This window comes from Brachyhypopomus gauderio, chromosome 4, assembly GCF_052324685.1.
Source record: "Brachyhypopomus gauderio isolate BG-103 chromosome 4, BGAUD_0.2, whole genome shotgun sequence".
In the NCBI taxonomy this organism is placed as follows: domain Eukaryota; kingdom Metazoa; phylum Chordata; class Actinopteri; order Gymnotiformes; family Hypopomidae; genus Brachyhypopomus; species Brachyhypopomus gauderio.
In genome coordinates, this window is record NC_135214.1 from 33,617,961 (window position 1) to 33,639,541 (window position 21,581).

The 21,581-nt window shown below is 44.6% G+C and overlaps 1 protein-coding gene across 1 annotated transcript in view; it reads right to left on the reverse strand.

Annotated features, from left to right (window-relative positions):
- Positions 1–21,581, reverse strand: part of fibcd1a (fibrinogen C domain containing 1a) — a 95,523-nt gene that overhangs the window by 10,323 nt on the left and 63,619 nt on the right. Inside the window, exon 6 of the mRNA XM_077004126.1 lies at positions 3,299–3,478. Within this exon, the coding sequence (XP_076860241.1) occupies positions 3,299–3,478 (180 nt within the window). The remainder of the gene's footprint in view (positions 1–3,298; positions 3,479–21,581) is intronic.

Below are 21,581 nucleotides of genomic sequence, written 5' to 3' on the forward strand. Positions count from 1 at the left end.
AATTTAGGCTACTGAAACATACTCTATCACATACTCAAAACACCAATACTGAGAAGTCTCTGTAATAAAATGAAATGTCATTGTTACCACATGGTTGTCGACGTGAACGTAGTAGGTCACTCCAATCTCCTAAATTCTAATATTACCCTTGGTTACCACATGCCACTTTAATAACTTTAACGGCTAAATGCCTGGATCTCGATGAAAGGATTCTCCAGTCACGGGCTGCATTAAACAGTGATTGTACAGAGCTTTGCCTCATCACTACAGGGCCTTGTGGTCTCTTCTGGCCTATCAGAATGCTGTGCTCGGTTTGAATACGGCACTTGGCTGAGGTGAAATCCACATTTTGAGATTCAAGGGACATTAACGGCATGGCTTGGTGCCATTTCATCACTGCAGGCAATTTTTGAATTTCCCTAAGCAACATGACATTGCATCGGCAAAGAGTTCTAACTGAAAGAGGAATAAAAAAAAACAAAACAAAACAAAACAAAATCACAACAGAACTCATCTTTAAAACAACCTGCTCTGGCATGCAGGCTAATCGTGCGATGCTAATGACCCAAGAGAAAACAGCGAGTGCTTTGAGCCCCACCTTGGATGATAACACAATCCCCGGAGATAATAAAAAGTCCAATCCATTTGAACTGATAAGAATGGCAATCGATGCAGTGTGTATGTTGTGATGCAGCAGAGCATCCTTGCTAATTAGACCAGAGCGGAAGCAGCCCTCCCTTCGTGATTTACAGTTGTGATCAAATTTATTCAACCCCCACTGAAATAAAGTGTTTTGGCCAGTTTGACATTGATTTTGATCATTTCAGTCATCTTATTTACAATTATATCAAAGAGGCACTTATAAATTAGACAAACATAACATAATATTTATGATGGAATAACCACAAATGTCTTTACTGTGCTCACATCATTATCAGTTTTATTCAACCCCCTAGTGACATTATTTTTTAGTACTTAGTACAACATCCTTTTCCAGTTATGACAGCTTTCAAGCGTGAAGCATAGCTTGACACAAGTGTCTTGCAGCGACCTATGGGTATCTTAGCCCATTCTTCATGGGCAAAAGCCTCCAGTTCAGTCACATTCTTAGGCTTGCGCACTGCAACTGCCTTCTTTAGGTCCCACCAGAGGTTCTCAATTGGATTTAAGTCTGGTGATTGCGATGGCCACTCTAGAATGTTCCAGCCTTTCATGTTCAACCATGCTCTAGTGGACTTGGATGTGTGCTTCGGATCATTGTCCTGTTGGAAGGTCCAACGTCTCCCAAGCCGCAGGTTTGTGACTGACTCCATCACATTTTCCTCCAAGATCTCCTGGTACTGAAGGGAATTCATGGTACCCTGCACACGTTGAAGCTTTCCTGTACCATTAGAAGCAAAACAGCCCCAAAGCATAATTGACCCCCCGCCATGCTTCACAGTAGGCAAGGTGTTCTTTTGTTCATAAGCCTGGTTCTTCCTTCTCCAAACATAGCGCTGGTCCATTGTCCCAAACAGTTTCATCTGACCACAGTACACTGTTCCAAAACCTTTGTGGCTTGTCCACATGACTTTTGGCATACTGCAGTCGACTTTTCTTGTTCTTTGGAGTCAGCAAGGGGGTGCGTCTGGGCGTTCTGGCATGGAGGTCTTCGTTATGCAGTGCGCGCCTTATTGTCTGAGCTGAAACTTCAGTGCCCACATCTGACAGGTCTTTTTTCAGTTCCTTAGCAGTCACGCGGGGATTTTTCTCCACATTACGCTTCAGGTAGCGCACAGCAGTCGCGGTCAGGATCTTCTTTCTGCCACGACCAGGTAACGTTTCCACTGTGCCCTTTAACTTGAACTTGCGAATGATACTTCCGATAGTGTCTCTTGGAATATTTAACAACTTCGCAATCTTTTTATATCCATTGCCATTCTTGTGAAGAGCAATAACCTCTTCTCTTGTCTTCTGGGACCATTCTCTTGCCTTCACCATGCTTGGAAACACACCAGTAGATGTCTAGAAGGAGCTGAGTATCACAGTCCTTTTAAATCTGCCTAATTGGTGCTTATCATGCTTGATTGCTGCTCGTTGACATCCACAGATGTTTTCAATACCTGATGGAAAACACTGGAATGAACCTCTGTTCTTAGGAGTGGTAGTCGTAAAGGGGTTGAATAATTGTGTCAATGAAGAAATCACAAAAAGGCCATTTAATACTTTATGACAAAAAAAATTGATGCTATCTTAGTTGCATTTAGTTCTTTAACAAGTCCTTGTAAGATTTCATTATGAACACAATTACAAATGTGCACTGAATTCCATAAAACCCTTCGCAGCATTGGGGGTTGAATAAATTTGATCACAACTGTATGTTAATAGGAGAGGTTTGTTTATGTCTCTCGTAATAAGCGAACTGTCTGCTTTATTGGAATGCCACAGATGTGCATGGCTGCTTCATTATTGCTACCCTTTCTGCCGCATTCGGAAGGTCAGCCGCAGGCCCAGTCCCGAAGTGCAGACCAGCACCATGGGCAAGAAACCTGAGACAGACAGAGAGCAGAGACCCAATTAACGTAAAAAGAGCCCCTGGTGACTGTGCAGGTGAAGCAGCACTATCCGATTTTCATTAGTGTTTCTATTCTGAGGTTTTGATTATTTGGTTTAGTAGAGCAATATTAAGACCCAGTTTCTCCTGAACACAGAAAGCCATTCTCTCCATAAACAAAGCTGAATTTCCCAATCTAAACTGATTCAGTTCGTAGGAGCAGGGAGCAGAAACCACATTAAACACTACTGAATCCACTCAAGTTGCAAGTTTTTCTTGCAAACTGTTCAGACCTCATGACACAAATTCTACAGGCCTTATGCTAAACTTCCTACCAACAGAAGACAGAGGGACTTTACTGCTGCAGTCCAAAGTCACCTACCGCTTCAAATTCTCAGAGCAGATTTTGACAGAACGTTAAATAATGTATTATTATCTAGCCCTTTTCTACAGCTTGACTTCAGACGATGTAAAAGTAAACCATTTTCTGCAGTGGCTATTCTCCTATGATTACAGTGTAGCAAAGGTCAACCTATCATTTCTTTTCTGTGGAGACAAAAAAAGAAAAAGGCATACAGCTCGCAGCCCTGACACACAGCACGTGTCTTTGGAATGCTGATTTCATAAACCAATCCAACATAATGTGTGTCTCAGATGGCTCCTCTATCCCCATACATCTCATGCATAGGGGCTGGAATACAGAGTGCCTACAGCAGCAGCTGAACAGTACAACCTTTGGGTGAAGACTGTGGGAGTGTTCCTTACCGGCCGTGCCCGAGTAGTCAGCTATGGTCAGCGGGTAGCCATCCTCGTCGGGATCGACGGAGAACAGACCCACTCCGAAGGAACTGTACTGCGCGAAGGAAGTGCTGTTTTCAAAGTCCTCCAGGTCAATGCGTAGCTCGTAGTTAGCTTGAATGGTGAGCGCGTGGATCCGCTTCAGGCCTAGAAGGCAAGGGTGAGCTCGGGTGAGGTGCAGTCGGGACGGATGGAAGGTGTTACATAAACAGAGAAACGAGGGGGAGCATGAAGGTGTGAAGGCCCTCGTTGATGGATGCTCATGTAGTTTGGCTCGGCTTTGTGGTTCTCTGGCAGTGGTCATGCACTGTTCTCCTGCAAAGACAGCTTCCTGCAGAACATGGTTCGAGGCCTGTCATGCCTCATCTAACCAATCGACGTCTTTGGACAAGCTCGATTAACTGGATCAGATGGGTTAACTTCGGGTTGGACCTGATCTAAGTAGGACGGTGGACCTTAAGGGGAAAGGGTTTCGCACAATTTCTGGAGTGTGGTAGGAATTAAATGAAAAGAACAAAACTGTTTTAAGATTCATTTGCAAATTTTGGGATGCCTCGTTGTTATCAGGCAATCAATACCTGTTACTCAAGATGTTACCCACATCACAGCCTTCAACCGCTTTGTGTTTAAGCACATAAAAAACAGACAAACAGTGCCAAAATGTGATGTGAGATACTGCAGTGTCATTTCACCATCATACAGCTGGTTGAAGGGTATAAGATACTAAAATGCCATCTCACAGCATGTGATGCAATTAAACCGAGCATCATTGCTGTTTAGCAGAAAGCAAGGCAGCGCTCCAAAGAGCTGGACGCAGCTCGGCGAGATCAATACCTCAGCCGTGGACTCTGATTCCAACAGGGTTTCACACTTAATATTCTCCACCCTCTCTTCATGGGGAGCAGGTAGGGTGCCTGACAGGAAACTAATGTACTTACCTACATATGAATTCCCTTTGAAGAATGCGCACAGGTTGTGTGTGCATGTGTGTGTAACAGCACCAGGACAGAAAATCAATGTGGCTGAATTTTGCTGGGCATAATCGTGTCTTGCTGTTGCACTGAAGGGGTTGTATACAAAAGCGTAAACTCAACCTGGGCGGAGGGGGTCAGACGAGGCCGTTGAGGCCAGCTTTATTAACCCCACAAAAAGGAACTTGTGCTATTGTGCTTAACATATTTTTCTGGCAGTATCGAAAGAACCGCCATTATTTGCATTAATTGTGAAATAAATGATATGATTGTCTGTGCCAGAACTTCATGATCTCTCCCTGTAGGCATTACTTTACTGCTGCTCAAACAAATTTTCACTTTGGCAATTCCCAGCAGAACAGATGCCAGATCGATTTCAGGTTAATTCAAACTCTATACGAACCAGCACCGGAAAATGGCCTCAATAATATGAGATTCCATTTGAGTGAAGACAGACACAGTCAATATTTTTTTTCTGTATCCAAATAATGAGAAAGATGTTTATAGTGTCTGTTATCAAGAAGAGAGCATGCAGGGGACTTTTCACCAGTGGACTATACGGTTTGGCAGGACCTGTACAGAATAAGCTCAAACGGTGTCTGCTCAGAGGAGATGGATTGATTGTTCATGTCGCAAGGTCATTGCTATTTTGACCCAGGAACCTGCACATGTTTCTCGGTGCAATCCGACATGCTGCTCTGGTTTTTCACAGGGAAGACTGATGTGTTTAATCTTCATTACAAATCTTTGCAAGAATGCAAAACCTGCATTGTTTTATTTACTGCAACCATGTTTATCTGCATTTTACTGAAAACACAAAGGACGTCTCAGAACGTGTGTGATGCAACAAACTAAATTTTGCTGCATGCAACTCCCCAGACATTGTGCACACTTGAGCTGTCCTGGAAGACTCAACAATGTTTTATACCTACTAATGATTTTGCAATTCGACAACACAGTGCACTCACGTGCCAATTTATTACTTACACCTACTTTATACTCACACATTCTGGTCATTTTATGACTTAGCAGAGTATTATAATTAGGGAACAGTTAGAGTTTATGCACAATTCATATGCTCCAATCATCACGGGTGCCATTCTGATCACAAGATCACTGCTGACGAGATGACATTTAGGCTACGGAAGATTAACCCTGACATTAGTGAAGCATGGTAAAGACTGGTGAAGTGCTAGTTTTAGCGTTACGTTTATGAGGCAGCATATTATGGCTTTTTTTTTTTTTGTCGGCATCCACTACTGGGTGAAGAAAGGCCTATCACGTAAAAACCGCTGAGCCAACCAGTGGTCCTGTGGTTAGAAACTGACTACAGACGCAGAACTGAAAGACAGTGCACCTGCTGGCTACGGGTTCTACTAAAGTGCCTGGGAGTGTGTATGTGAAAGATCGATCCTTCACAATAGTCGACTGATACAGCACTTAGCAATTTTCACATTTGACACATTACATATACATTCTATAAACATATATCTATAGTTCTACATATAAACATATAAATAAAAGTTCTACATATAGCACTTGAAGAGCTTTTTAATCCACTTGGAAATATGTGTAGGCTAACATTTGTCTTAGTGGCTGGAGGTTTGACAAGGAGAATGTCAAGGTGATCAGTTTGCTGCAGGGTGTCTTTGGCTTTAAAATGTAATATCATAAAGCAGCCTTGGAGAGCTATTGTGTCCAATTAAAAGTCTTAAGACATCCACTGCTGTATGGGGAGTCGTGCAATTTTAAATGGGCATATCTGTGAACTTTAAAGACTTACATGTGGACACTTGTCCCATTAATCATAGCCTCACTAGTCCTGTAAGTTATTTAGTATGGACCCTGTAATAGAATTACAGAAATTAGCACCTGGGATGCACAACAATGCTTTTCAGATGTCATAAGACTAGCGGCGTGGTGTGAAAACGCGGAACCCAGCCTTTAACGTGAGTTGGATCTGGCTGTTACCCTGCATGGCCTTTACATGTCTGAAGCTGCATGTGAATGAGATGAAAAGTCACGTGAGCGCGTGAGAACCAGCAGGAGATGCTGGGAACAAAGCCGCTCTGATAAACACTCTTCTGTCCACTGATAGCTTCAGAGGAAACGTTGCACCCGACAAAATCAAACACCTTTTGGCCTTTAATATTCTCATGTTTTGTAGTGTTTATGGACTTTTTTGAGTGTTTATGAACTAAAGACATTTTCTAAATTCCAGCCATTTTCAGATTTAATATTGCAGGGTCTATTTCCTTTCACGGCATGATGACCTTACACATTTGGCCTTGTGTAAATTCACAATATGAGCAGTAGGTCTCACGTAAAACAAATCAATTGTTTAAAGAAAGATTATTATGCATTTTTTATAATTAACTAGAAAAACCTCAAAATTTTAGCAAACTAAGCTGCCAGTTACTCTGATATGAATATACTAAAACAGTCATGTTGTCTAGTTAGCTTGGAAGCTAACTCAAAACATTAATTATAAGAAAATCCTTCCTCGGCTTCCTTCCTGGAATTCTTCTCTGACTGAAGGCCTGATATAACTGTACTCCTGTTAACATGAACTTAAACTGGTTAGAAAGGTAACAAGCAATCTTGATCAACCTACACTGCTGCCTGGTGAATAAATGTCAATAAACACTTTTAAACGGTGTCATGGTGTGCTGGGACAGCCTAAGAAGGACACGCCCACTTACACACGCGCACGCACACACACATATACACACACACAGACTCACACACATGCAAGCATGCACTCACACACACACACAGACACACACACACGCACGCACACACACACACACACACACACACACACACACACACACACACACACACACACACACACACACACACACACAGGCAGTGCTCTGTTCCTCCTCTCGTAATTATTCATTTATTTCATTCACGAGCGGCTGACACGAGTGGCTGTTTTTCTTCTGCCAGTCACTATGGAGACCCACAGGTTCCTGTCATCGGCTCTGTGGCCCCGCCAGGCCGAGTGTGACATGGGGGCCGTCCCTGCGTCGCCGGGGTAACGGCCTGAATCCGTTCCACCGCACTGCCAGTCTTTTGCTTTTTCAGTGTTTTGACAGTATTTATGGATGATAAAGACTTATTGCTAGGCCCCTCCCCCCACACCCCCTCTCACCAGATACACTCACATCACAGCCATCGCTACCAATGCAACAGACTACAAGTGTTATAGTAATCATTACCAAATTATAATCATTATTGAGACTTATAACCATTACTGAGACCAGGACTGCAGACCACATGTAAAACAGCTGAGTTTGTATTAAGATCCACATGTTCAGCATATAAATGGGACCAGCTGACCTGGTTGAAGAGGCCAGTGGACATTCATTTAGTTTTAATACACAACCATGAATCAAATGTCTCTGTGTATGGAATATAGAAATATGGAATAAATGTTACTGTACATTTATCTGAAAGAATACTTCTACCTTCCCTTGTCTGAGCCTGTCTCAGAGCCGGTGAGCTCCAGTCTGAAGAATGGCTTTTAGCTATTGGATTGAAAAATTAAATATCTGTAGGCAAATAATTTAACATTCAAATGCATCAAAAATTTTTAAATTAAGAGCTCTGCTTTTGTTTAAACAGACGTCTCCCTCTGAATTTTAATAATTCAATGGTTTAATTAAATCTCAAAAGGAGCTCTCACACCATAAAATTATTTCTAAGGGAAGATATATAAAACATATTATTCTAAATAAAAGCTTACTGTTCAGGTTCAGTCAAAATAATATGTAGACAAACTAATTATGTAAAATGATCCATAAAAGCTCCTTTAATATTGAATTTTAGCTTCACAACAGTCATCAGCAGAATGAGAGATTGCAATTACCCGCAATGATTATCACATGAATTATGATTTACACAGGATTTTCATTAAGTTCTCAGCCACAAATAAAGTTCATAAATGAATGAAAGTGCCTGACAAACTGATTAGTTTTGCACATACATATTGAAGAGTTTAATTAAGTGTAAAGAACTCTAGGACTATCAGGACTTCATACAGCACTCTGTATGCAATTCTACTCCCAAAGATGACAATACATCTGGTAGTTAATGAAATGAAAATGGAAAATGTCCCCATTGAATAAGAGGCATGTAAAGTGTGGTGTGTGAGGGGTTGGTGAGGGTTGAGGGGTTGTGGGGGTTGAGGGGTTGTTGGGTTGTGGGGTTGGTGGGTTGTGAGGTGACCCTCTGCTCTGGGGCATCCTGCCAGGGTCAGGACTTCTCCTCTTCTCTCCCGATACAACAAGGCTTTGCCATTAATGTTTAATCCCTGTCCCCCAGCTGTGGTGCAGGAAGCCCTTAGCTGCTCACGGGGCCACTTGTGTGAGCTGGCTCTCATATTTCTGCTCCCCTCACTGTGTCAGATAACAGCAAAGAGAGGTGAGAGGTGGGGAGAAAAATATGGAGCAGTTGTGGGCTTAGGGCACACACACACACACACACCAGATGTGATTCCTCCGTGCCTGGCAACTCTCAGTCTTCACATAGGGGCCTGTGAACACCTGGCACCTCAGTGACAGTAACTTTGCTGGATTAATCACTACTCCATAATAGGCCTCCTCCCCTCATTCTCTCCCCCCCCCCCCCCCACATCTCCTCCTGTCTCCCCTCCCTATCCTCTCCCCATCACCTCCCCCCTAACCTGCTACGTCCAGCACTTCACTGGACCAATAACGATTCCTTTCATTTTACGAGCCCCATCTGGATTGAAAATGCTCCGCACATACATTCCTCAATCTGAACTATGTTGGCATTTCTATTTTTTCTTTTATATTAATTATATGCAAATCAAGTGAGAGCGATTTAATTAAGTCTGATACTGGTCTTTTTTCTTTTTTCCCAGGCAGCAAAAGTGTCTCCTGATGTCACTCATTCTGATGTCATTTGCTGTGATGTCACTTGCTGTGATGTCACTTGCTGTGATGTCACTTGCTGTGATGTCACTTGCCCACTGGCTGAAGTCTTGGAGGGAGCCAGACACAGACAGAAGTCCCTTCTGTCACAGCAGCACTGAGAATAAATCCATCCATGCAAAAACACAAAAAAGAACCTGGACACAAATTAAAATGAAAATGGAGGATACACAGACACTCAAGCCACACAGCAGGTGTGACCCACACTCTGGCATTTGTAGATTTCGGAGCTGCCTGCTTGTTTGTGTGTGCTCTGGTTTTGTCATAGAACAAACTGCAGAGTGTTGGACTCAGCTGGACAAAGCTGGCAAGATCCAGGCCCGTGTTCTGACGAGATGTACGGTCCTTGTCTCCTGCTACAGATGGCTTTGATTTGAGCACACGCAGGCATTGGACAAAGTACCACCAACATTGGCATAAGACAGAAATATTCTAAATAGAATAGTCTATCCAATAATCCAACCGCTCCACCCAACAGATCTGGCCAACTCCTTCACAATTCCAGGTGGAGGTGGTTCCAGAAAACATTCAAAAGCAAATAAACAGTTCCAGTTTTAAATAATCTCCATTTAAACATCAATCCTCCATTTAGAAGCAGTTATTCACGTCCAAACTAAGATGAAAATGTATTGTACTTTGTATCCCATTGCAAAAATTTTAGCTCATCCACCAGCTTAAGGGCACATTAACCGCTGATCAGGTCACACTGAGAAATTGGCCCAAACGCATCTAGTGATAGTGTGACACTTAGCCTTATAGGGTTAGCCTTATCAGACACATCAGCTGTAGCCCTCAGAGGACTGATCCAATCTCCTCATTCCAGCTGCCTGTTTTTTTCTGTCCGAAACGCTTCGCAAAGCACACATAACTATTCATTACTGCTGCTAAATAAACGGCCGCCGTGGGACAAAGAAACATGCGATGCGTCAGGAAGGTTGTGGAGACCAAGAAAATAATGGCCTCTGAAAAATTGCTCCTATTAAGGCTTTGAGTCATGAAATGGAGCACGACCAGTCGCAGAACGGTGCTCGTATCTCACCGCAACACGCACCGCGCCAGGCAGCGTAAAAACACCCCAGTTTCCACGCTCTGCCGGCTAGACTCCTCTCTCTTTACGCGACATGTCATTTCATTTTGCTCCGTAGGAGTCGCAATGGCAGGTTAATTAATCACAAAGTAAACACTGCATGTAATCGTTTACTTAATTTGCACGTCACTTTTCCGAGTTAACGGTTAGTGTAAAGTTAAACCATATGCGTGATGTAAGGAAGGAGAAAGGCTTGGAGTGTGATATCTACTTTAGGTGCAGGAGCACAGCAGAGCAGCACACGTCGTTTTACCCAATTAGAAATGGGAGTATTTCTATTCCTATTTCTATTCTATTCTATTAAATCACTTAATATGGACTCAGCAGTTGTGACCTACATGGAATTCCGTCATGGAACACGTGTGGACAACACTCTAATTCAGAATGCGCTTGTGTCTATAATTACAAATGTGCAATTGTGAGATCACAATGCTCAGATAAACGATGTGGATTATCCTTTGAAGCCAAACACTTCATTCAAAACATTAGGATCAGAGATCCTGTAAGTGCAGATAGGAATCCAGTTGATGGATCAGAGTTTTTACACTCTTGTGCGATTTGAGGTATCGGTGTTCCAGTCACGTATTACAAGAGCCTGCTAATTGTTCATTTGTCCTCAGTTCACACTGTTGAAGACAACTTCAGTTCTTATTGTCATGTTTTCACCCTCTGGCATCACGTTTCCTACCTGGCTGTGCTCTTTTCCTGTATGGCTTTTGTTTCTGTTTGGGTTAGTTTCTTGTTAATTGATTCCCAACCTTTATTGTTCCCATGTGCTTAATTACACCGTCTATTTTTACACCTGGTTTGCTCACCGTGTGTGTGGGTCATTGGTCCTCCTTTTCCTGTTGTCGGTGGTTTGGAGCCGTTGTTTCCACAGGATGTCTTTAGTTCCTCCAACAGTACTGTATGTTTTCTTTTCTTGATTTCTAATCATGTTCAAATTCTCAGCATTTGGCTTCCGTTTGTTTTCCTTTTTCATTTTATATTGTTATAAACTACCCAAATGCCTCCTGCCTCTGCTCAGTAGTCTTGCGTCAGTTTCCATCAGCCTCCACCACCAGAGGAGGGCGGCACATCTAACACGCAAAGACCTCCAACACAAGTTACAGACTCTCCTGTAAAACCACACACGTCCCACTGGGCGACGCTGCCAGGTTTGACGTAGATGTGCGTGTTTCCACCGTCTCGGGTCTCTGTCTCGCTGGCTGGATCCGGAGCCGCAGGTGTCTGAGGACGGAGAGCGGAGAGCGGAGGACGCCCACGGATGTGTCGAGCATAGATCGCGGGTTTCTCTGACTGCCTGCACACATGCTGACATGGCAGCCGGCTATATTCGCCTCCGTGAGAGCAGACGCTTGCTGCTGCTGTTTCTCGGTTACATCTGACCGCTGCCGCTTCATCTCACGTTACATCTCACATTACATGTCATCTGAATATTCTTATGATTCTTATGAGTCTTGTGATTCTTAAGTGGTTCTCAGCTGCTGCTACTTCAGTATTTTATGTTTTGTGTCTTATACTACTGTAGTTATCTTACAACACAATGGCATTCTAGCAGACTAATAACGAATTCATTAAATGGGAGCAATCAGATTTACATAAGATATTAGACAAATCATTATTATTGGGCAAATTATTACTTACAAATTATTTTACAAGTATGAAGAAGACCTTATTTTACGATTATTTTGTCCTCCTTATTAGGATTAATGTTTTTTATCATCATTTTGTTCATGTAATGTAATTCTACCTAGTCTCACCCACACACATCACGGCTCTGTGGATCTCTTCCTTAGAGATCATGATTCAAGCAGTTCTGACCCACTTCAGATTCTGATGTCATGTGTATGTCAAGCACAGCCTCTGTCTAAACCAGAGTCCGATTAACTGTAATAAAAATGAAAAAGATGTGTGTAGATTTACTCTTTCCTTCATTTTCTGTTCTCTAGTGGAAAAAAGATAAGCAGTCAGACTGTGGATTAATGAAATGCTCTGTGGATGCTGAACAAGGTGATGCTTTATTCCAGAAGATAAATCACACCTGAAGCCTACGTGAGAACTGACAATATTTTGGCTCCACCTGTGGATTAGGTTGGTGTTATGTACATATCTCCGAAACGCCGAACTGCCAGTTCCTGCCTATTGACACTTTACAGCTTCCAATACTGAGGAAAACAGAAGAGAATTCATACATCAAATTACACATCTTTAATCCATCCATCCACCCACACATTCACTCATCTATCCATCCATACATCCATTCAATCATCAATCCATCCACCCATACATCCATCCTCTCCCACGTGTCTTCCTGCAATTTATCCAATGGCAAAATGTAATGCTAAATATAGATAAAGCTCCATTTACACACTCAGTCTGCAGAGTGTGTAAATCCACACTGACTGATACAATTAAGAGGCACTTTAGTGCTGTAGTGCACTCTCCTTTTTCTTAACTCCACTCTCTCCCTGGGAAAGAACGACAACACCCCCCCCCCCCCCCCCCCCCCACCACCACCTCTTCTGCGTGATGGAAACTGGCACTGTGGACGAACAAACACTTCCTGAGAGGGGGATAAAACTGCTAGTTCAAATATGTGCAACAGGTACTTATGGAACAATGTGGGGTCTATTCTGCATTTGTGTGGTGTCATTTAGCATTATGACAAATAACAGGGAGGATGTCTGGATTAGAAGGAGGTCTGGGATTTGTTTACTAACTAAACAGGGCAAAAGTAAATAAAATATGGCTGACTTGTTGCAAGGTTTCATCTGAAAATGTCAGTCTCTTCTCCGCTGGAGAGATTCAACAGGACTGCTTCTTCCCTACTGTGATTCGAACAACAGCATGAACAGTACTGTAGATTCCTGAAATATCCATTCTATATTAGCACAGTCTGGGAGAAACATCACAGCTATACCTCTGTAAAATAGAGAGGATGGATTTCCAGCAGTTCTTTCAAACTCACATGCTATGAAATATTTAAGAGGTCATTCTGTAGTTGGCTGGTGCATTTTCTGAAAGTAAACAATGGTGAAGTGTCATAACACAGAGCTTCATAAACACACTTGCACACACACACACACACCCACCCACCCACCCACCCACACACACACACACACACACACACACACACACACACACACACACACACACACACACACACACACACACAGGGGGTGTCGGATGCAGGACAGAGAGTAGGAGAGAGGGAGGGAGGGAAAGAGACACAGAGGAAGGAAGTAACGCAAAGGAGAAGACACGCTGTGGGAAGCGAATATGCTTGTCAGCAAAATCTCTGTCACACATCCTCAGGAGAACTCAATTGGATTTTTGGAAGAGTAACTGGGAAGAGTGAGGTAATCACTGAGCAAGACCAAGACTTGCACTTCAACAGGAAACGAAAAAATGTAGGAGCAGAGTGAGACCCAGAAAGAGAGAGAGAGGACACAGAGAAAGAGCAAGGAGAAAGAAAGAGAGAGAGAAAGAGACCAAGTCCTGCACTTCAACGGGGAACAAAAAATCATAGGAGTAGAGTCAGACCCAGAAAGAGAGAGAGAAAAAGTGAGAGAGAGGGAAAGAGAGAGAGAGAGAGAGAGAGAGAGAGAGAGAGAGAGAGAGAGAGAGAGAGAGAGAGAGAGAGAGAGAGAGAGAGAGAGCAAGCTCTGGCATAAGACATCACTGACAGCCCTTGCAGCATATCTGATACTGTGGTGAAACAGTCTCAAGCACACCACTGTGTTCCAAGCTGTCACATTCCAAGATCAGCAAATCGCCACGGCGATGGCCCAGCCCCTCTCCCTTCCTAGGCAGTTTGGAGTTTGGTGCTTATGTAAGGAGCAAATAAAGAAAGGGCGGAGAAGGCTGTCACCGGGGCGACAGCGGCCAGACGGAAGCAGGCACCAGTGGTGCTGTATTTCATTTCCAAGCTGGCTGTAATGATAGCAAACACTTGCGAAACAGGGTATTCAGTAGGTAGAGCTCTTTATTTTTTCACAGAGCAGGCTTCTAGCACGCCGGGCGCTAATAGTAAAGACTGGGCGTTTGGGGCTAGAAGTAGTGAGAACATGGTCCTTCTTGCAGTCCTTCCACTCAGGTGTTGTAACAGGGAGGCAGAGTCCAGAAGATACTGAAGTGTCATGCACGAAATGTAGAACGAAAGCACAGTGTGATAACCAGGAGAACCGGCAGACAAAAGAACCAGTTGGAATGCGTCACAATGGCGTGCGTAGAGGAAGATCGAGAGAGGAGTTTAGAGACAAAAGAAAGAAGCATTAGGAGGGAATTACAAGAGGAGCATTAGCAGTGCAGAATTCAGGTGAATTTCTTCCGGTGTGATGATGTGTTTCACAGTAAGGGGCAGATTTGCGCATGGAGCCAAGGGTGTAGTGTCCAGGATTCGTGAGAGATTTCACGGATTTCACACGAGAGCCTGAGAGCACATGCAGTTTATCTGACACAGGGCTGAATCGCCTCCCCACTTTGAATGGCCCAAGACAGCAACCTAAGCCTCATGTTCCTGAGAAGACATCTAGACCATTTGACCAAGGTGGAATACCAGAGTACCACACTGATGGTTAACAATCTCCTGCTGGGCATGCGCTGCCCTTCTTGGCTGGAGCGTAGCCGCCTCCCACATCTGAGTTCTGTGCTGACACCAGTGATCAAGGGCAAGTATGACTGTGAGGGTGACGTACCAAGTGAAGAAAGCCAACTGGTAACCATACATACATTCAAAAGAAGTTGAGAGGTGTTAAGAGAACAGTGTGTGTTTTCTGCCCACAGGAGGTATTTATGCCAGTCTGCGTAATGCAATACTGATATAGGCATCTTTCTATGTCCTGGTTGACTATGTGAGACTCACCATTAGACTGGGAACAATATAGCCTGAGGAGAGACACTTAAGACTTGTCCAATCTCTCGCAGAACTTTCTCCGTACCTGTGATGTGAATTGTGATCCTCTGTCTGACACTATTTCCGTAGACATGAGCCCGTAGACATGAAACACAAAATGCGAAGATTGCTTCGACTGTCTCCATAGCTAACGGTAGGCTAGGGAACTGAGGGAGTCGACATTTTAGCGAATCAATCTTCTATGACCATTATGATGGTGTTGCCCTTGGATGGCTGAAAGTTTGTGATAAAGTCTACACCTAGGTGGGTCCAAGGACAATGCGGAAGAGGTAGAAGGACGAGGTTCTCCAGCCGGTTCTGTGCACGGTGTATAGCACTGAGCACATACTGTACAGGACATTACATAATCACACACATCATCGCTTAAAAAAGACTACCAAAACTTCTTACACAGTAGTCTAGTAGTACACCTGATCCCCAGTGTCCTGTGCAGAGGGAGCCCATTGCATGAGGTTCCCTCTAAGGGACACAGGTACATACTGCCTTCCTGGGGGACAGTCCCCAGGGTCTCCAGGGTTTGGGGCTTCTCTCAGGACCTCCTCCACTTTTTTTGGAAACCCCTCCTAAAAAGGAGCTAAAAAGCAGATGCTTGTTAAGCAGGATCATGGAAGAGGGATCTCCTCCACACTATAAAAGTGGCACAAGGCATCAGCCTTCTGGTTTGTAGAGCCTGGTTTGTAGGGTCTACCTGGCTTGCCTAGGGTTAAACCCTCCTTGCAGGACGTGAGATATTCTAGGTTTCTATGGTCAATAAAGAACAGATGTTCTGCTCCCTAGAAGTGTCTACACTGTTGTAAGGCAAATTTGATAGCAAACAGTTCCCAGCGGGCTGACGTTTCTAGAGGAATATGCACCAGGGAAAGGCTTGGGGGACCACACCTTCACAGGGAAAGGCTTGGAGGAGCACACTTCCTCATTCCCGAAGCATCTGCTTCTAACAAGAATGGCAACAAGGGTCTGGCTGGTGGAGCATTGGTGTGGATGTGAATGTTATTTTTAAATAACTGAATGCATGTTTGGCTTCAGATGGTTCCTCTTGCTCTTGAGGTCTGTTCATCGAGCAGCTATTAACCCAAAACCTCAGTTGAATCTCCTATGAACATGAGCCAATCCCAATGTCATTCTTTCATCACGGTAGGGGTACGTTTACTCCAGCAGAATCTGTCAGCGTCCAAGGGAGTACTACCAGGTGTGAAAAGTAACTGAATTCTTGTGAAACTGGCACCCCTCTGTCTTTCTGTCACGGGAGTGTCATAACAGCTGCGACGTGTTCAAAATGTTCAAACAGCGACCACGAAAACCTCGGGATGTTGTCAATATAAACATGCCCACTTGCATGTGTACTGAATCTTTTGTACTCAAGTCACTTTGGGAATTGGTATAGGGTATAGGGTGGAGAAGCATGGCTACTCCGTGGTGGATTACGGGTGCACCTGAGGTTGTCTATACCAGTGGCCATGTGGATGAGCTCAGACAGGGTTGCAGACTCACTTTGGCAAGTGAATTCTAATTCTTCTTCCTCAATGAGGAATACGGGGCAGATTCCCTCCGTCTGCTTCCTGCTGCAATGGTGAGAACCTGCCAGGCACAGGCAGCACAGGCAGCACAAGCACAGGCAGCACAGGCAGCACAAGCACAGGCAGCACAAGCACAGGCAGCACAGGCAGCACAAGCACAGGCAGCACAGGCACAGGCAGCACAAGCACAGGCAGCACAGGCACAGGCAGCACAAGCACAGGCACAAGCACAGGCAGCACAAGCACAGGCAGCACAGGCACAGGCAGCACAGGCAGCAGCGATACGTCTTCCTTGGTGCTTTTCACATAACAGGTACCGTGATCTCTGCCTGGCGCAGAAGGGTCAAACACTGATTTGAACAAGTCTCTGAATGTAACGCTGGGTCCTGGTTTATCTCACAAGGCTGTTCCCCAAGCACCTGCTTGACCTCCAGTCAATAAAGAAAATGAATGCACTGCTTCTTGTAAGCAAACTGCAGAGCATGACGGGTATAATACATTGAGCATGGGATCAGAATGTTTTTGCAGTGATCTGGAGAACAGTATTCTCGCAAACACTGGTCGTGGCGTAACTGTGAGTGGTAGTAAGGACTGTGGGCAGGTTCAGAAATGCAGCTTCGAAGTTTGAGACAAGGGTCAAGATCAAGCTACTAGCTAGCGGTAGAGCTAGTAGTAATGAGAGCATGGTCCATGCTGTAGTGTTGTAACAGGGAGGCAGAGCCGGGAGGTATTGTAGGATCAGGCAGGAGCACAGTATAATAACCAGGAAAGCTGGCTGATGCTTGGTTTGCATCACAAGAATGACAACATTTTGTTGAGAACAACAGGGAGAGAGCAGGTGACGGGAATTACAAGGGGAAGTTGAGGAACTCAGGTGTGTTTGATTAGACATGACTCATGGTAAGGGGCAGAACTGGGTGGAATGTAGCTGTTGGGTGTCCGATGGGATCCTATCTGAAGTGTTCTCTAGCCTAATGATTCAGCAGGCAGCAATGGAGGACACCAGAGGAAGCTGCAACTTTTTATCCCACTTCTTAAAGCGCTAGGGACAGACACGGGGGGGGGGGGGGAGCACAAACGCACTGAAAGGGAGTCAGGTTTCAGGTTGTGAAAACCAGTGGGTCTGAAGCATCAAGACGTAAAAACGAAGGGTGGGTGTATTAGAGAAGGAAAGGAAGGAAGAGAAAAAGAGGAGAAAGTGAAGGGAGTGTGTGTGTGTGTGTGTGTGTGTGAGAGAGAGAGAGAGAGAGAGAGAGAGAGAGAGAGAGAGAGAGAGAGAGAGAAAGAGAGAGAGAGAGAGAGTCCCCAAATTACTGGCATCAGCAGTACTGAGTGTGCTGGAGAAATGTATTGCTGAAAATTAAGAAACACATGTTACATCCTGATTTCCCAAGACCCCAGATAAAGAGAGTGTAGCTGGCAGGATCAGGAACACCCTTAGTAGTGATGTGGGAAAGATTGTAAAATCACTATCACACCTTCTACCACACTCCACAGGATTCATTCTCCACCATGAATTAAATCCTTCACTGCCTCCATGCCCGTTAGTTGGTCCTCTCAGGATTCTTTACCTCACACAGCCTAATCCAGCCCCGCTCCACATCTCATTTTCCTCACACAGCCTTATCCAGCCTCATTCCACATCTCATTTACCTCACACAGCCTAATCTAGCCCCACTTCACATCTCATTTTCCTCACACAGCCTTATCCAGCCTCACTCCACATCTCATTTACCTCACACAGCCTAATCCAGCCCCACTCCACATTACTTAGTTGTGCTACCTTACCTGCCACTTTGAAATGCAAGGAATGAGCAGGACGTGGAATGCTTGAGAGTTCATCAAGGCATGAAGTGGAGAACAAGGTGTTTGAGATGTTGAGGAAGGCGTTAGTATTCATCCCCATATTAGCAGCAGTATCAGATATTTCTAAGTGGTCTTAGAAATTCTCACTCAAACTTAGAAAGAAAAGGGCCTCTCGTCTGCTTAGAGACTGAACTGTGATGTCACTGCAGGCTGTTAATATTTTACTTAAGGACTTAAGTACTTAAGTTCATCACTGCTCCTGAATCCCCCCAAACCAAACGACCCACAATTTCACAAAATTGTTTAAGATGCATGCATAATAGGTCATTGAAGAACGAATTTGGGGTGATCATGTTGGAGATCTTGTTAATGGAAAAAAACGACCCATGCTTCAAGGGTGAAAGAGGACTAGTTCAGAAATAATTGAGACAAAAAAATTTATAAATAAATTATAAAGATATTACAAAGTTGATAAAAAAGTCTTTTTTTTATATTACTATGGTCATAAATCTTTATTATTACTGTGATCTGTAATTAGTGAGCTGCATAAAGAGACGGGTCCTTGAATCTTTCCCCTGAAGCTGTTCAGTGAATCCTCTCTTTTTATTTTTTATATATTTATTTTTTTTTGGGGGGGGGCTCCTTACATCCTGTCCACTTGGAGGGTGGAGGTGGGGTTGGGGGGTTGTGTCTGGGCTGATGGAACCATTTCAGCATGTGTAATGGAACCCCACTGCTCAGCACTGGAGTATATGGCTGCTGGGACCATGTGGTCTGTGCTGGGTGTACGTGGTCTGTGCTGGGTGTATGTGCTCTGTGCTGGGTGTATGTGCTCTGTGCTGGGACCATGCGCTTTGGGCCACTGATGAGATGCTATTGGAAATTCAGCAGGGTGGATAATGAGCGCTGGGGCACAGCTGAGCCCGCCAATGCTGCCGGTGTCATTCGCGAGCCACCGTTGATGCCTCGTCTACACACAGCTCATTGGTGCATCTCCTCCTTGGGGCTCCTCTCCCCAGCCTCCCCCATCACCCCTCCCCATCGCCCATTGCTGCAAGAGCCCTTGTTGGAATCTTACGCTGAGTCCTGATCACCCCTCACCACGCAACTAAAGAGAGTAATACCAGAGGAGGTGACTCAGTGTTCTGACCAGTCCCTGTTGCTGACCTCTGACCTTGTCACTGCGGGACGCTGGGAGGAGAGAGGGCTCGTCTGAAGTGGCGCGATTACAGATTAAGGTCGTGGGGTTCTGCTGAGAAAGAGTTGGATTTCAGGAGTGCTTCGTGAGGACTCTGTGAGTCCGGCATCAGGTTAACGGTGCTCAGAACACTTTGCTCCTCTGTTAGGGGAGGATCGGGGGGGGGGGGGTAAGGTTGAAGGGCAGGTTCTTTTGGCCTGGTCATCATAAAGCAGGACACAACACCACAGAGAAACTCATAAATGGGATTCCAACCGAGCCAAAAAGAGACTTTTAAAATTGTGTGTGTGTGTGTGTGTGTAAGAAGGAGAGAGAGAGAGAGAGAGAGAGAGAGAGAGAGAGAGAGAGAGAGAGAGAGAGAGAGAGAGAGAGCTGAGCTTTTGAGAAGCACTTGTACTTTGTATGAGCCCCCTGTGTAAATATCTAGAATGGCTCTTGTGTAGTGGGAATGCCTTATTATAACCATTTCCAGTGAATTATTTCAAAATTACTGATAAAATGCTAAATTTATTTATAGTGTTCTTGACGGGTGATTTTGAATGGATATGCTAATACACTACAAAAGAAAATTATGGAATTATGGAATGGTAATTCCAGCCTTCCCCTTTGATGACACAAAAATACACTGTTTCCCATTAATATTTATGCCTCTCCACAATATGCGGATTACATTTCTGCGCATTTGTGTATTTCCTGATGATTTCTAATACGCCACTAAACCGATCGGCCTGTTTGAATATTCAACACAAGCAGTCGCACAGTTTGTGCTGTGCTGCAAATCGCCAGGCCTCGCCGGCAACGGTAGCCACGGCGACTTGTCCTGCTTTTGACGCTCTCTCCGCCTCTGTTCCTCCTGCTCTGGGAGACGGTCCTGCAGAGGGACTGTGGCCTCGCCGCTCTCTCCCCACCTTGTGAAGACAGCTGTGGACTGTTGATCTGTGTTTTTTCGACTGCAGCTCATCTCACCGGCCCCAGAGGTTAATTGTGGCCAGATCCCTCGCGCCTCTTATTGATTAGAGAGCGCCGGAGGTTCGAGCTCATCTTCATCATCAGCGATGGCATTTTGGAGCCCCCCACCACCATACAGGGCCATCGGTCTCTTCACCCCAGGGAAGAGTGCATTTTCCTGGACACTGATGCAAAGGCAGGCCCCTGGCTGAATACTGCCTTTCTTTGCCAACAGGGCTACAGGTCCTGCCTTCCTCCCAGTACAGCCACAGTGTGCAGGCCGTGGGAAATGCCATTCCCAGCAGGAGAGAAGGATATCAGCTCTCAGTGCCTGTCAGTCTATGAGAGATGACACTCGGTGACAGGCCCATCACTCTGGGTTATCAGTGTCTTAGTTTTACTCACACACACACACACACACACACACACACACACACACACACACACACACACACACAGATAGACAGACACTGGCCCTCACATGATATATAGTCTGCCGCACAGCATTGAATAAGACAGTAGCTCTGTCCCTGAAATAGTGGTGTCAGGCAGAGGCAGCTAAGAGCCATTGTGCATCACGCCTGTCACTCTGAGACTTTTTCCATCTTCTGTTGTTGATGAAGCAGAGACAACCTTGCAGTAAATAAAATAAAATGCCATTTATCTTACTTATGTTGGAGGTATCAGAGAGTAACAGTCTATCACACACACGTGAATCTCCTGCAAACACACACACACACACACATGTCCATGTGCAATAACCATACATTTTCTCCTTTCAGTCATCTGTCAAAGATGTAAAAACACAGTGATATACCTTTTTCTACACATACTGGTATATGTG